At 35.9% G+C, this 15,875-nt stretch overlaps 3 protein-coding genes across 5 annotated transcripts in view; 2 read left to right on the forward strand and 1 right to left on the reverse strand.

The window, feature by feature from the left end:
• The first annotated feature begins 1,692 nt into the window (after positions 1-1,692).
• On the forward strand, positions 1,693-2,967 carry LOC111455505. Its single transcript, XM_023097222.1, has 4 exons — positions 1,693-2,097; positions 2,216-2,353; positions 2,488-2,649; positions 2,848-2,967. The coding sequence occupies exons 1-4, from the start codon at positions 1,693-1,695 to the stop codon at positions 2,917-2,919; spliced, it is 777 nt and encodes a 258-aa protein (XP_022952990.1). The 3' UTR covers positions 2,920-2,967.
• A 4,473-nt stretch (positions 2,968-7,440) lies between these two features.
• Positions 7,441-15,875, forward strand: part of LOC111455439 (transcription factor JUNGBRUNNEN 1-like) — a 10,755-nt gene continuing 2,320 nt past the window's right edge. The window contains exons 1-3 of one of the 2 annotated variants that reach the window (XM_023097121.1): positions 7,441-7,717; positions 7,802-8,115; positions 8,370-8,772. In XM_023097121.1, coding sequence (XP_022952889.1) covers positions 7,522-7,717; positions 7,802-8,115; positions 8,370-8,735 — 876 coding nt within the window. In that variant the 5' untranslated portion in view covers positions 7,441-7,521 and the 3' untranslated portion in view covers positions 8,736-8,772. Of the gene's footprint in view, positions 7,718-7,801; positions 8,116-8,369; positions 9,029-15,875 lie in introns of those variants that run through there. The other variant, XM_023097120.1, reaches the window with a different exon arrangement.
• Positions 10,440-15,314, reverse strand: LOC111455438 (KRR1 small subunit processome component homolog). Of its 2 annotated transcripts, none has more exons than XM_023097119.1 (13): positions 15,047-15,314; positions 14,343-14,540; positions 13,373-13,449; positions 13,121-13,231; positions 12,927-12,995; positions 12,396-12,452; positions 12,214-12,252; positions 12,014-12,118; positions 11,853-11,935; positions 11,684-11,765; positions 11,191-11,334; positions 10,997-11,068; positions 10,440-10,718 (listed from the first exon to the last, which is right to left on the reverse strand). In XM_023097119.1, the coding sequence occupies exons 2-13, from the start codon at positions 14,527-14,529 to the stop codon at positions 10,602-10,604; spliced, it is 1,143 nt and encodes a 380-aa protein (XP_022952887.1). In that variant the 5' UTR covers positions 14,530-14,540; positions 15,047-15,314; the 3' UTR covers positions 10,440-10,601. The 2 variants fall into 2 exon arrangements, with proteins under 2 accessions (XP_022952887.1, XP_022952886.1); XM_023097118.1 differs by having other exon boundaries at positions 15,042-15,314.

Genomic DNA, 15,875 nt, shown 5'->3' on the forward strand with positions numbered 1-15,875 from the left:
GTGAGGTCTCACGATAACATAAACAACATTAAATTCTATATGAATAACACCACATCAGTGTGTAGTTTTCATTATTTTGCTACTCCCCTCGCCCTGTCTAAATTAATTATTAAAAACTTTAGTAAAAGTATAGACGCATTGTGAAAAGTAGATGAAAGGGAGGCATATATATGTGACAATAATGAGCCACCAAAGGTATGATTTCCATTATTTTGTAAAAATGGGAAAGAAGGTTGAAAATGAAAGGAAAAAGTGGAAAGAAGCATGTTTAGAGTATGAACTAGAGAGAGAGTAAAGTACCATTTAAAACCCAACTTAAAATGTCCTTCAAAAAAACAAACCCCGTCCCTACACATCCACACAAACCCAAGAGCATATTTCTAGTGCCAAACAACAACAAAAATGCTATCCTTTCATCTTATGCTCTAAAATATATGTATATTACATTCATTCCCACCCAATGTCCACCGTTAATCACTCCTCCATCTCACCCACATTCTGGCCTTGTCCCTGGTTTTTGGGTACAAAGCTTCCATTTTTCTCACTTGCATTATATTTATTGGTGATTTGAGTCTTGGATTCGTACCGATCTAGTTTTAAGGAGAGGCCGTGCAAGTGGGGAGCGTAGTAAGGCCCACATGCAGAGAGTTCTTGGGGTATTAAATCGATGATGGGTACCTGATGCCAACTTCAGCCCTACAAAATCTTCTGCTCGCTCTCCTATTTTTTCTTTTTTTCTTTTTTTCTTTTTTTGTCACAAAAGGCATCCCTCAAACTGTACTTTATAGGCAGCCGACAGGAAAAGAATTCAAAGCATGGGAATCACTTTATAAGATAACAAAACAGTTGCCCAGCATCTCAGATTTCTGAATAGTAGTTTTAAAAATCTCAGATTTCTTGTTCTTGAAATTTGGCTAATGATTCAAACGTTTCGTTAAAATAATATGAAAATCATCCTCGCGCAATTTAAGAGGTCACAAGCATAGATTTCAAAAATAAAAAAATGAAATCCTTATCAAACAATTTATGTACAGAACCCTAATTAGGAGTTTGAGAGGATATATGTTGTACTTCACATGTTGGATGCCAAATCTTTGAGGCCCATGTGACCATAGATTCCTCCATTCTTTCTCTCTCTCACACAAGCTTCCATTTTTCAACCTTTCTGGCCCTTTTGAATTTTTCTATGAGATCCCACAGTGGAATGGAAAGACGTTGGGCCCTAAAAAGAGGTGGATTTGAGACCCCACATCAATTGGAGAGGACAACATCGGCTAGTAGTGGACTTGGGTTGTGTACTTCAGTTCACCTTCTCACCCGTGCTCTCGAGATGGGTAAGAGAGTAATGTGAGTGGGCATAATCACCAAACCACACATGCTTGCGCGTTTACAGACCGTAAAAAAAGAACGAGAAAAACACAAAAGTAAAAGAACAAAACAGAGTGACAGTTTAGTTAGTTTTTTAGTGAGGTTTTGGAGGGTGTCCGGAAGCTAATTATGTCGGTATTGACCAACAACCCAGTAGTAGACCTCCGGCTAGCTGCCATCAACAACTTGCTTAAACCCGATTCCACTGCCCCACACACATATAATATATATACATATATCCACATATCCATATGTAAAAGCAAAAATCCAAGCCACAAAACCCCACTTTTCTTCCCCATTCGTTTCGACCAAATCAAAACCCATATGGCTTCCATTCCTCAATTCTACTCTGACTATACACCAACGGGCGCAGCAATGTTCGCTAATGATCTCTATGATCTGCCTCCTCCTACAACGCCGTCGACTGCGGCCACTCCTGGCGGCCCATTCTGGGGCGAAGAAACCTTAGTTCCTTTGTTCCACGAGTTTGGCCTTCTTCACCCTCCTTCTCTTTCCCCATCACCCCAATATTGTTGTGATGATAAACCACCGCCAACCCTGTCCTCCGCCATTGATCCCACCTCCTTTCCTCAACTCAATATCCCCTCCATTAATGGAGGATGTCAAAACTCTTGCCTTGATCATCATTTCCATGAATTTCAGGACGATTGCTTTGGATTGGTGCCTGAGATGAAGCCACTTCACCAACCACTCCCTCCCCATAATTGGGTATGTCCACCCATCTCTTTCTTTTGAAGGATACAGATTAAAGACAAAATTTTAAATTTTCATTTTATAATGTGATATTTATTTATATCCATGGATATGGATGAACTTAATGATATAGGAAATCCAAAGCAATGAAGTTCCTGTGGCTGAGGACTCAAACATGAAGGTTGCCCGCTACTCTGAAGAAGTAAGAAAACAAAGGATTCTGCGCTACTTGAAGAAAAGAAACCAAAGAAATTTCACCAAAACCATAAAGGTATCCACGTTAAAATGAACATAAGCTGTCATGTTTCCGCAAAACGCCTCGTACCCATGGAGATCTATTTTTTACTTATATCTCTCCTAATAATTCTCAACAATATTGATATATCATTAGTTTATGTAAAACAGTATGCATGTCGGAAAACCTTAGCCGACAGAAGGATTCGAGTCCGAGGGAGATTTGCAAGGAACAACGAAGCATGTGACCAAGAACCTAATCCAGCAAAGAACGATACTTGTATTCTTCACATGGACAATGAATTAGTATACAACCATGAGTTGGGTGTCCAGGTATAAAAAAAATATTCGAAAAAGCCAAGCGGTTAAGGTTTCTTTGTTCCAAAAGCTCTCTCTTCAAGTTTTTTCTTGCTTCTTTTACTTGGTTCGACATATTTCGATCGAAGGTCAAATCCAACGCAAAAACCCCTTCAACCCACGTCCCATTATGCTTCTAATTCAATTATGATAAAATATTCATCATTTTTGCAGTTGAAAAAGGATGAGGAGGAATGGGAACAAGAAATGAGGAGCCTGAAGTATTTACCATGTATCAGTAGCTGAAGAGATGGAATTGATGAGAAGATCAAAAGGGTCAGCAAAACCAGGAAATTAGATTAATTAATTGGAGTATATCGTCCTAGGATTTTGAAGCATAGGAGACCAACAGAAGGAATCTGATTATGTTTAATTAGTTTAAATTAATGAGATCTCAAAATGTGATTCCTTTTGGTTGAGCATTTGGTGGTGTACTTTGATCCAATGATTCAATCAAACAGTGAGCGATTGGGAATATATGGTTTAAAAAGGTGGCTGTCGTTTGTAGTTGATGGGATCGGATGCTATTGGTTTCTTCATGATCATCGCTAAATTATTATTCTCATTTTGTACTCCTCCTCTTCAAACAATTCAAACATAGCTTGTGTTTAGGTATAAATGGGTGTTCTTTTAGTCGTAAAAAAGCACTGAGAGACTAGAAAGTGAACTCAATTGGAAGCTCTTGTTTCGAATGCATCTTAAAGCGTTTCTAAGCATTTAAAAAGTCAATTTGAGAATGATGTGAAGAGGGAGTGGTAGTTTGAGAGGTTGAGAGGCAGAGAAAGGGGGTGATGGGTTATAAGGGTTGGTGGTGTGTGTGGGGGAATAATGGGGTTTATGTTTGATACCCTACCTATCATCTCTGACCTAAAACAAAATCCGAAAGCAAATACTGTTGAAAGGTCAGTCCCCTCTCCCCTCCAGTGCTGTTAGGCCCATACATATGCATTCTAAACAAGTTGACACTCTCACCACCCACATGCACTCACTGCAGCAATCTCATTATTACTACTAAATTCTATTTATATTCAGCACCAGCATCAGTACACTACACTCTTGCATATGAGGTTGGGCCCCAAATGGTTTTGTGTTTGATTGGTTTTATGAAAATAAACTTAGTGCACCATCTTTCTGCGAAGCATTCTTTCTAAAGGTATGGAAACTTCTCTCTAACATACGCGTTTTAAAACATATAATATCTACTAATAGTATCAGAGCCAGACACCAAGCGAGGTACCAACGAGGACTGTAAGCCCTCAAGAAGGCAACGCATCCACTTGCCGCTGCAGACACGCTATCGTTCCCACGCACCCGTAAACCGGATCTCGAATCCTTGCATTAGCCTCGTACACCATCGAACTCACAGCATCCCTCCGTTGCTGCTCCCATGCATCATTATTAATTGTGAACCCAAATCAAGAATTTCACTACTTTTGAGTATTAGAAGAAGAAAGTAAAGTATATAGAGAAGAAGTGATACCAAAATCTTTGTAGAGGGCCCACCATGGAAGAATATGAATTATCCCAATTAATTATTTGAGGATGAGTTGGATCCCTTCAAACTCAAAAAATAAATTCAAGTACGATCAACAATAATAAAAATGCTGGTTTCGGTAGGGAGGACATGTTCCCCAAACAAGGATTCCCCAACTCCGGTGAGATCTCACATTGATTGGAGAGAGGAACGAGTGCCAGCGATGACACTGAGGCTCAAAGGGGAGTGCACATTGGGTGATGCGTCAACAAGGATACCGAGCCTCCAAGGGGATAGATTGTAAGATCCTTGTTGATTGGAGAGAGGAAGAACAATGTGCCTCAAAGGAGGTGGATTTCGTTAGTGAAATTCTTGAGGGGAATTCGTTAGAAACCCCTGTGGGGAATTCGTTAGAAACCCCTGTGAGGCTGTTGCTAAGTCGAAAACAGATGGATGGCCCGCTATCTTGCATCAATACGAAGTCCAATGCAAAAGCCCAATAACCAAGATGGGCCTTCACAAGCCCAGTATTCAATATCCAAGTAACTAAAGAAGTAAAAAACATTAATCTTTTTTACATTTTTTTTTTATAATAATAATTAATTATATTTAGAGTTGAATGAAATTTGAAAATACAGTAAATGAGTGAATACCCTACAATTTATATTATTATTTTTGGTTGGAGAGTGAGGCAGGCGTTTGAAATTATTTAAATTTGCGGTTACCATTATGATGTGGCGGACTTTTCTGGAAATTGAAACGTCTAGAAATCAAATATATTAATATTATCTAGTTTTCCATGATAAGGATGAAATTAAAAATACTTTATTTCAATACAAAATTAACTCCCCCAACATTTTAAATATCACTGCAAATATAAATATAAAAATACCACACTCCATATTTTAATAAACTTAATTCAATTTCATGCGCTCAAAATAAATAATAATAAGCAAAATAAATGGAACAAAATATTTGTCAATGTGTTCATATTCTCATAACTTTTTACTGCAAAAATTAAAAAAAATATATAAATATATGGTTCTTAATTTTTCTCCTCCCAATTAATGGGAGTAGGTTTTTGTCATGTCTCAATGTCCCAATGTCCCAAGTCTACACTTTTCTCTCTTCTTTTAGGCGTAAGACATCTGGCCCGCCCTAAGTATTTCATTAAAATCAAACTCCATTTTTAATATATAGCTTAAATATTATTATTATTATTATTTATTATCCTTGACCACGCACTTTTAAAATGATTTTATTTTATTTTATTTTATTTTATTTTATTTTATTTTATTGGAGACCTAAACACTTTCAAAATATTTATTTTTAAATATAAAAGCTCGTGATACTTAAATTATTATAAATCGATGGCTATACTTTTTATGTTATATGTGAATTTTCTTTTTGTTTTTCTATAGTCTTTATCGTTACTACCAATATTTAAATATTGATAATAACATGCTAGTTAGACCAAGGTGCGATGACGACTTGACATATAGCATACATAACGACTTAACATATAGCATACATAACAACGTGGCATAACCATAGTATATAGAGAAAGAAAAGTATAAGCAATAGATTAAGAGAGAGATTTGTTAATATGAACGCTAGGGTTAAAGTATCCCGACCTCCTCCTCCAAAGTTGAAAGCTCGGTGTTTCGGGTTTCTTGGATGCGCCTTCCACGAAATTACGCGAATAAAGTGACATGTCAATAATTTTGTCTACAATAATGTCTTGATTTGGAAAAGAAAGAAAGAAATATTAGATTTGTACGGTTGTGTGGCTTTCGATCCTTTTTATGTTTTCAATATTGAGAGCGACCCTTTTTTATTGCATTAATTAAGACGCTTCATTTTTCTTCCTTTCCCTTTTATTTCTTCATATCCTCTCCGCCCTCTTTTGTCCTTAAAATAGATCATATCATATCATATCATTTGGGTGTAAATATAATTTTTGTAATTATGAGGACATTTAGTAAAGTTCAAGTGTACCGAGACGTGACGAAGAAGCTACCTAGCATAGATGAACCTACATGAGTTTTGTAATAAGATTCATTATATTTTTCTACTCTAACTACTTGAAATAGGCTCGATCAACAATGTTACGTTTAAACCCTAATGAGCACATCATGTACCAATCTAGGTTGGCTAGCGTCGTTACTACAAGCATTTTAAAGGTGTAGTCATGAGAATACCTACAAAGAGAAAGCATATGCATGTATTCAAAAAATATTAAAAATACCTCGTGACTGACTCTCCCATGGAGTCAAATATGCAAAACATGCAACATGACTCATGGTCCAGTTCTTTTCTTTCCATTTCTTTCCATTGAGTTGTGCATCACTTTCATACGCATCGAGTTGTGGATCATGATAGTTGGGTGGAGCATCAGTGGCATCTTGACAGTTGCGGTGGCGAGAGATAGTGGCGTGCGCGTGAGCTAAACTTTAGAAAGATTTAAAGAAAAATGTGGGGTATTAGGATGATGATCTAAAAGAGGTACACAATGGCAAATGATTAATTATAGATAGCTTTTGGCCATAAAAAAACTCATAATAATTAAGATTACGGAATATTGAATAATGAGAGTAGTTTTGTGTAGGTAAGTTCAAAAAAGTGCAAATTTCGGGTACGGTCAACAAAGTCTCATTAATAATGTTAATAAAACTTTTTTTTGACGATGTGATTCAAAGCTTTAAAAGTATTAACCGCATTCAACGTTTAAAAAAGATCAAAATTTTTTTGAAGATGATCTATGATGGGTAGATAAACGATTTCGGTCCATATATTGACGACAAGTACTCTACCGATGCTAAAGTATTGATTTTACAACAACATGTAAGACAAAAGGGACAGAAGCTTCAAATTTTGTGGACCATAAATATATTTTCCACCATTTAGAAAAATACGAAATAAATTGCTCATAAATGTAGATAATGAAATCTTCAACATGAAGATTCTTGTTGAACTAATTTGAAAAAATTGTGAGCTAAAATGTCAATTTTAGAAACTTGGCAAAACACCCCTTTAATATTCCGTTGAAAAACATAATTTTTCTATGTTAATATTCAATAAATAAAAAATTAAATTCATAAATATCGAATATATTTGAATATTGTTCGATGAATAAGATATCAATTATTGCAGTAAAAAAAAAAAAAACATTTGTACGAGCAAAAGGGTGGAGTCATCACGGAGATACAGAGTCAATGGGTGTGACTTTGACCTAATAAAAATCCATTTTGTCCTTGTTCCTTACAATTATTATTATAAGAACATGGGAAGAATTTGGGTTCTCCCTGCCAAACTTTTTCAAACTTCATGTCTTGAAAACTTTTGATCTCTCTCCATAGAGAGACCCAACAGCCATGGATGAAACTCCAGAAGTTGGCAATGGAGATGGAGACGGCGACGATCAAATCCCGCTCCCCGGGTTCCGATTTCATCCCACGGACGAAGAACTCGTGAGCTTTTATCTTCGTCGGAAAGTCGAGAAGAGACCCATCAGCCTAGAACTCATCAAACAGATTGATATCTACAAACACAACCCATGGGACCTTCCATGTAAGATCAAGCATCATTCCATGCTACAAAGTCCTTCAAATTTTGATATTTTTAAACAAAAAAAGTTATGGTGTTTTCATGCAGATGCAAGCAGCAACGTGGGAGATAAAGAATGGTACTTTTATTGCAAGAGAGGGAGGAAGTACAAGAATAGTATAAGGCCAAATAGGGTAACTGGGTCAGGGTTTTGGAAGGCCACGGGCATAGACAAGCCAGTGTATTCCAACGGAGGGGAAGGAAATGAATGCATTGGCCTCAAGAAGACACTCGTTTACTATCGTGGAAGTGCTGGAAAAGGCACCAAAACTGATTGGATGATGCATGAGTTCCGCCTCCCTCCGCCCACTCCCACTGCCCACAAACCCCATCCAACCTCCAAGAACTTTGCTGAAGAAGCGGTAACAACACAAGCCCTTTCTAACGCTTTTAACTCTTTCATTTTTAAAACTTTAGTGTGTTTCAAGTAAGTTAGGAAACCACGACTCTCCGTAGTAATATCGTACTGTCCACTTTGAGCACTTTACTTTGAAGTTTCCTAAAAGATCTCATACTCTGTCCACTGTGAAAGCTTATGCTTTGAGATTTCCCAAAAGACCTCGTACTAGTACAGATGTATTCCTTACTTATAAATACATGACCGTTGAATTGTTAGGAAATTTGGACATTGTGCCGGATTTTCAAGAGGAATGTGAGCTGCAGAAGATATGGAACAACAAAGAACAGCATGAGTGAAAAGAACACATTGAAGATGTGCAATAATGATCCAATGATAGTGAATCTCAGCTGTGAATCCATGATAATCCAAACGGAGAAGAAGCCATTTCTTCCAAATTACCCGAATCATCAAGAATGGAACAATTACGACCAATACAGCAGCACTTCCATGGACCCATCTCCAGTGTCCAGTGGCATCATCTCACCACCAATTGGGTACCCCACAAATCAGCAGCTAGATGTGAATGATTTCTTCACCAACAGCAATTGGGACGAGCTGAGATCAGTGGTGGACATGTTGTAGATCCCCAAATCTGATGTAAATATATATATATATATATTTATGACCCCACGCACTCTGATGATCTGGAGGCTCTGCAGGTACAGTTTTCATTTTACATATATGAATCCAAATAAAGGGGAACTGCGAAGAAGGATTGTTGGATTTCAGGGTTTTGAACAGTAAATAATTAGATTATAATATGATCAAACCATTTATATGTTACATGGGTTTTTCATTTCTTGTAACAATTTATAGTGTTTAGATATTAATCTCTCTGATTCTATATGCATACATACAACCTTCATTTTTCTTCACCCTTTGTACTGTTCAGCATTTTTCTTCAATAAATTTATTTATTTTTCATAAATTGTTGACTTTGTCATTGGGAGATATATGTGTATATATAGAAGTCAATTTAATTAGTTTGACTTTAAGGAGCCTACGTTTGTCAGACCATGTGATGTTTACTGTTTCTCGCAGCTTGCGTACATGTCTCATCCACACAATTTCTTTTTTCTTTTTTTTTTTTCTTTCAATTTTGTCGGTTACCGTTTTCAATTTCTAATCGTTTTCAATCCATTTCTAGAATTGTTCACATTATTATTCCAACCCCTCCAATAAGTTTTTTTTTTTTTTTTTTTTTTGTAGGATAATTGACATGAGTTCTTTCCATATATCCGTTTTATGATATTAACCTTCGCATTTCCAATTATTATACATATTTTCTTTTCGTCCTAATTTGTTACCCTTAAAATGTTAAAACCTAAAATATTACTTAATTTTGAAAGGGTTTTGAGTAGAGTGATACCCGAGTAAGAGAGAGTACATGAATGGACCAAGATTATAACCGATAAAGTGACCCAGAGTATAGATGACTAAGAAATGCTTAAAAATAATTNAATCAAGTTTAATATTTAAAAATTGATAGAAAATTAGATTTAATTGTGATGATTGTAACAATACGGGTAAGTGATTATTTATGTATTTTTGAAGTATTATTAAATTATTTATACTGAAACTATGTAGCCCTTCATTAATTTATAAAATAATTGATCAAATTGAATGGTGAAGACTCTATTCACAACTCCACTTATTGTTGAAAACTGATATTTCCTAAACTTTCTAACTTGCATCCAATACATCTCTTATAAAGTATTTAATAATATAACTTGTAGAATATTAAATCTCTAAAATCCACAATTGTTTAATGTTTGTTAAATAAATATGAGAAAAAATAAATGTGGCAATAATTTAAAATTATTTTATTTTTTTGAAAATGATTAGGTTGAAACATAAGCATTCATATTTGAATTTCAAGGCATCGGGGGTTGCATCACCCATCAGAATTATTGAATTAAAAATTCTTACATTCTTTAACATAATCACTGCACGCAACTACGAACATCGGTCACCATTAAATTTATTTATTTCAATTTTAATGACTTACTTTCAACCTCCAATCAAACTTTTACATGTTTCTTCCCTTTGGATCGTCTTCTCATTCTAAGTCGCCGTCATAACATTTCAAGTCTCCACATATGTCCGAGATTCTAAAAAATTTATCCTCGGATGCTGGTTTTAGAACATTTACAGGAGGTGAACAAGAATATAACGATTTTGAAATAATATGATTACTATTGCAATGGGCATGAAGAATAATCGATCGAGCTCATCGTTGTAAGGGAGCAACGAACTCAAAAATGTAGAAAGGATAAGTGAAGTGCATAACAACGGAAAACCACAGCCAGTGTGAATAATAATAATGACTCGTGCTTTTCTCATTAAAAAACCAAGATTAACTAATCTGATCCGCGAGATGTAACAAAAATTTTAGTCCTACAAAAAAACTAGAGGCTTTGATAATTTCATGCACGAGGACATACAGTTCTACGATGATGCCTTGGATCTCTTCTTGAAATGCTTCTGATCGCTAGATGAAGCAATATAAGCTTCCGGATTGATACTCTCTGCGGCTTTTCGTTTCCCTAATGCCTTGGCCTTTTCCTGCAGAGCAACAAAACAAGTTCACCAGTTGCAACAATTTCCAGTTTAAAAATATTCTTGGGAGTATCTACGGCCTATGTGTTTATATGTATATATGTATATGCATGTATATGTATACATGTATCCATGGCTAATGTGTATATATACGCACACCCCTCCATATGTATACATGTATCCATGGCTAATGTGTATATGTATACATGTATCCATGGCTAATGTGTATATGTATACATGTATCCATGGCTAATGTGTATATATACGCACACCCCTCCATATACCTTCAGGGCCTTTGCCATCGTGGCTATATCATTGTTATCTCCATCAATGTTCGTATCCTGCTTTGGGGGCTCCTGAATAGAGGTAAGGTAAAACCAATATCAATAAAAGCATTACAGCACGTGTAGTAGTAGAAAGAATGAAAACTGTTCAAATAATTGGATAAGCTGAATCAAGGAGCTGCAATGTATTTCACCTTAGGAGGAACAAAGGCAGCTTCTCTTTTTCTCTTGTTTTCAGCAGTTTTTTCTGCCTGCTTCTCCTGCTTCTCCTGCCATTTCTTTGCTGACTTCTTTTTGTCACTTAAAAAGTATTCTCCAGTTTCCAATTGTATATCAATCTGCAAATGCATCGTAACAAAAGATCTTATTGAAATGAATGCACTGAGAAAAAAGAATGCAAAACATGCATACGTTTAATCCCCATAAAAGTTCCATTATGACAATAAAATAATATATTTTAAGGCATTTCAGCACTTATTGAATATGACAGTTTTTTTTTTTTTCCCAATATAGCATATAATATGCTGTGGACTGTTTCTTATCTACAATTTTTATTTTTGTGATTGAGAATAGATTACCATGACTATTATGTACTACTATTTTATCATGCTATCGTTATAATTCCTTTTTGAAATATTGTTATGGATGAATTGCACCCCCCCAGGAAATGAAAGGCAGCTACTGAACCTGGCTAGGTGGCTGAGGAGGAGGGAAAGGTGTATACGGCTTCTTCTGCTTACTCTTGACCTTCTTTTGTTTAACAGTTTTCCTGAGAAAAAGGATGGTTATGTAAAACATAAATTCATGATTCTAACAAGAGAAAGTCAGCAAACAAGTACACGCCAAACTAGCATACTTTTTGAACTTAGGAAGAAACCTATCCCAATTTTCATTTGCAAGTGCTGGATCATTAGCAAGCTCTTTCTTCATCATGAGAATCTGCAGAGATAGCAGAGGTTATGCAGAGAGCTATCGAGGAGTAACATAAAATGATAAACAGAAAGAAAACCCAGAAACCTTAATATTATATACGGGATGCATTTTATTCATCATGCACTCTTCCACGATCCTCCTAACTTGCTTTAAACCTTTGAATGAACCCATTGCAGCAACTGTATTGCCCTGTCAGTAACAAATTTGACGCTACAGAATATGAAAAGCTGAAGAGATGAAAAAAAAAAAAAAAGAAGACAAGCAGCAAAAGAAAATATACGTACTTGAACAAGAATATAGCATCCTGTCAATATTTCAAGCGCCTGTGCTAGAATAACAGTTAAAAAACAAGAGAGAATGAATAGAGCGTAGACTTAGATAAACACAATTGCTCCTCTCTAAGAATTATGAATCAAGATGAAGAAACTTAGTAAGCTTGGAAATCATTTAACTAAGCTATACGAACCTTTAAAGTTGATGAATTTGGGCCCACAAGAAATCGTCTTCGTTTAACAAATCGTTCCTGCAATATAATAAAGGTCAGGCCAAAATCAAATTTTAAGGTAGAGGTAGAGCAGGTAATCGTAAAGGGAAGGATGACAAAAGATGCTAATTGACATGGAAAATGGTTGTCCTTCATTTAAGAGACTGTTGTATACCATAATGCTCTATTACCAACATTATGGATACATGCACAAAAACCCTGAAACTTATTCTCTAACATAAGAGGCTAATTCCAACTTCAAGTTGTATGTTCGGGCACAAAAGAACAGAAACTACATTTCAATCTATATCCGATGGTTTTCAATTTCCAGCAATTTGTATACTATGTAGACTTTTTGTTGTAGGTTTCCATATATATAAACTGCTTGAACTTAGGATGTGAACCTCAGACCTTAAGCCATGTGCAATGAGATTAAAGGCTGACAGCTACACAAATTTCTTCGCCAAATGCAACAACAGAATAAGAACATCAAATAAAGTAAATGACACTTACCTTCTTGCGTACCAAGTTCCCAATCTTAATAATATCACATTGCATTTCATCGTCCAGTATTTTTATTGCCTGACACACAACCCATGATCAAAAAATTCAATACAAGGTACCAATTAATGGGATCAGCGAAAGAAAGACTCAAACTGCCACCTCAAAAGAGAAATAAAATATAATAAATCAAATGATTGTTTAACCTGAGGAGCAGGAACACTTCTAGACAAAAGCTTGATAAGATCCCTAGCCTTGACAATAATGTACGGATCCTTGGTCTTTCTAGTTGTTGACACTGTCATTGATCCTTCAACCTGACCAAACGTAGTAGATTAAAATGCATGCAGTGAGAATAACAACTGGACTCAAAACATTTCAAACAACAGAATCAAAACCATCCTTCATTAGGGTAATAAACTCTTTCATTTCTCTATTAGGAGTTTATGGACTCTTACCAGATTCAGATCACAAGCAATGCCAAATTCTTTCAATGCAGACTTCACAACTGGCCATGCATCTTGCAAATACTTTTCTGCAACATGGAAAAATCGGAATCAGATTTTTGTGCACAGTCAATCCAATTGTACAGCAGAAATATCTTTAAGTGAGACAAAACAAGCATATTGAAAAAAGAAAATGAACTGGATATTCTCCACGGACAAAGCTTACCAAAATCATAGAGTTAGAAAACAGAACCTTGTTATTCTGTTGCCACCTAACTATTTTTCAGGAAAAGCATAGAAAAAATAGGTTGTGGCACTAGATAGGAAAGTTTTCTTGCCTTCCTCAAAACCTTTTCAAAACCGGATCATCCGGCCACGATGTTACCCTCCGGGTAGAAAAAGAACTAATAGACAAAACGCTAAATAAAGAATACAGGCCTATGAGCAATTAACATAAAATAATAATTCTTTTGTAGCCAAACTACTTGGCGAACAGAGCGATTGAAGAATATAGGCCTATGAGCAATTAACATAAAATAATAATTCTTTCGTAGCCAAACAAATTGGCGAACAGAGCGATTGAAGAATATAGGCCTATGAGCAATTAACATAAAATAATAATTCTTTCGTAGCCAAACTACTTGGCAAACAGAGTGATTGAAGAATATAGGCCTATGAGCAATTAACATAAAATAATAATTCTTTCGTAGCCAAACTACTTGGCGAACAGAGCGATTGAAACAAATCAATGTTCACGGTAACTCCAAATAATTTCAGTAGGACTACAACGAACTGTTTCATAATGTTGTACGCAACCTAGACTTATATTAAATAAGGTGCAACTTTAACAATCTAAGACAATCAGGACCTCAAAATTCGAGGTAAACAAACCACACACTCTAATTCATTCATTCATTCCAAACTAATCCTCCCGAAAAAACAAGAGAGTACAATTGAAAAGAAAAAACATAAAACTCCTTACCTCGGTACACAGGAAACAGAGTAGAGAAAGAGCTGACTTCAAGCATTCCGCCTTCATTCCAAGAGGCATCAAACTTCTCAACTTTCCATCGATCAATGTTAGGATCTTCGTCCCATGGCTTCGGTTTGTCATGCTTCCCCTTATGTTTGGTCTTATTTTGCTGTTGCTCTATCTCCTCCGTCGCCATGTTGGATTATCCTGGAAAACCAACGATGGCAGAAAGAATAATTTTTTAATAAGTAGAGAAAACTAAAGAAAGACAAGGTTAATGAAAAATTGCTCAAAATTAATGAAAACCTTCCACTATCTATTTGATGCTCGTTTTTTTTTTTTTTTTTTTCTCTATAACTTAGTTTAAACTCTGCATTTAGAGAAGTTTATACAATGACCGCTTTGAAAAAGACTAACCCCTAGGGGTCTAAATTGATTCTACAGTTACGGATTTAAACTGATACAACAACTATTGGTATAATTCATATTTGCCCCCGTATGCATCATAGTTTCTTCCACGTTAAAAAAAAAAAAAAAAAAACAACAACAACAACAACACCTTCATACAAACTCCGATGCATATTTAGCTTTATGTTCTAATTTAGACTGATTAAACGTTGTTGGAGAAACAAATCGACAACAAAGCTGCTACTTTTGATTTTCCTCTTCGAGGTAAACAAATTTAAAAATAAAACAACAAAAGAAAACCTTAGGCTGAATCTGAGCGGCGGCGCGATATCACAAATGGCAAACAGAGATAAGTCACTCTAATTGCTTCAAGAGGCGAGAGAGCGTTAAAGGGAGGGACAGGAGGGTGGACTGCAGCAGTTGAGAGTGCAGGAGGCGCGGAAGCCGCTGAGACTACGTCGGGCAGGAGTGGCGAGCGGCGGAGGGGAATTTTGGTGGTAATATAGGGTTTAGAAAAATAAGAAAGATAGCGGGAAAAAGAAATTACATGCGGACGGAGAAGGGGAGGAGGAAAAACATAAAATAATTTGTTCGTAATTGATAAATATTATTATTAATATAATTTGGTGAAGAGTTAAAATAATTTATGGGCAGCCATAGTGGGCTATTTATTGGGCTTAATGGTCCTGGACACTAGTATGCATTATGGGCCGTATAAAAGCCCATATTCAGAAATCAAAATCCATTGGAAGAACATTAATTGGAGGAGGAATCTTTGAATGCGTTTAGGGTTATTAATGTTAAAAACATTGTTGTTGCTAGTGCACCTCAACTCCAATCAATCAAATCAAATGAAATGAATATATGGAGGAAGAAGTGGCTGTGTTATCTGTGAGGCCCATTTTGTTGTCGTGCCACAAAGAAGAAGGTACCCATCATTAATAACTTCTACCCCAAACTAGACTATTCTTCTTCTTCTTCTTCTTCTTCTTCTTCTTTAAATTTAAAACAAATATATATTCTGTGCTCTACACATTATGAACAGCATTGCCCATTTGGGCACATGGAGAGTTAATGATTATAGTTCAAATTGAGTATTATATTATATTAATGCAGAGGTGGGGGGGGGGGGAG

Source organism: Cucurbita moschata, unplaced genomic scaffold, assembly GCF_002738365.1.
Source record: "Cucurbita moschata cultivar Rifu unplaced genomic scaffold, Cmos_1.0 Cmo_Scf00017, whole genome shotgun sequence".
In the NCBI taxonomy this organism is placed as follows: domain Eukaryota; kingdom Viridiplantae; phylum Streptophyta; class Magnoliopsida; order Cucurbitales; family Cucurbitaceae; genus Cucurbita; species Cucurbita moschata.

Coding starts and splice junctions, on each gene's coding strand:
- LOC111455505 (XM_023097222.1), top strand. CDS start 1,693: ATGGCTTCCATTCCTCAATTCTACTCTGACTATACACCAACGGGCGCA. Junction 2,098..2,215: donor CACTCCCTCCCCATAATTGG/GTATGTCCACCC, acceptor TTAATGATATAG/GAAATCCAAAGCAATGAAGT. Junction 2,354..2,487: donor ATTTCACCAAAACCATAAAG/GTATCCACGTTA, acceptor TATGTAAAACAG/TATGCATGTCGGAAAACCTT.
- LOC111455438 (XM_023097119.1), bottom strand. CDS start 14,529: ATGGCGACGGAGGAGATAGAGCAACAGCAAAATAAGACCAAACATAAG. Junction 13,232..13,372: donor TTGCTTGTGATCTGAATCTG/GTAAGAGTCCAT, acceptor ACGTTTGGTCAG/GTTGAAGGATCAATGACAGT. Junction 12,119..12,213: donor GATGCTATATTCTTGTTCAA/GTACGTATATTT, acceptor TGTTACTGACAG/GGCAATACAGTTGCTGCAAT.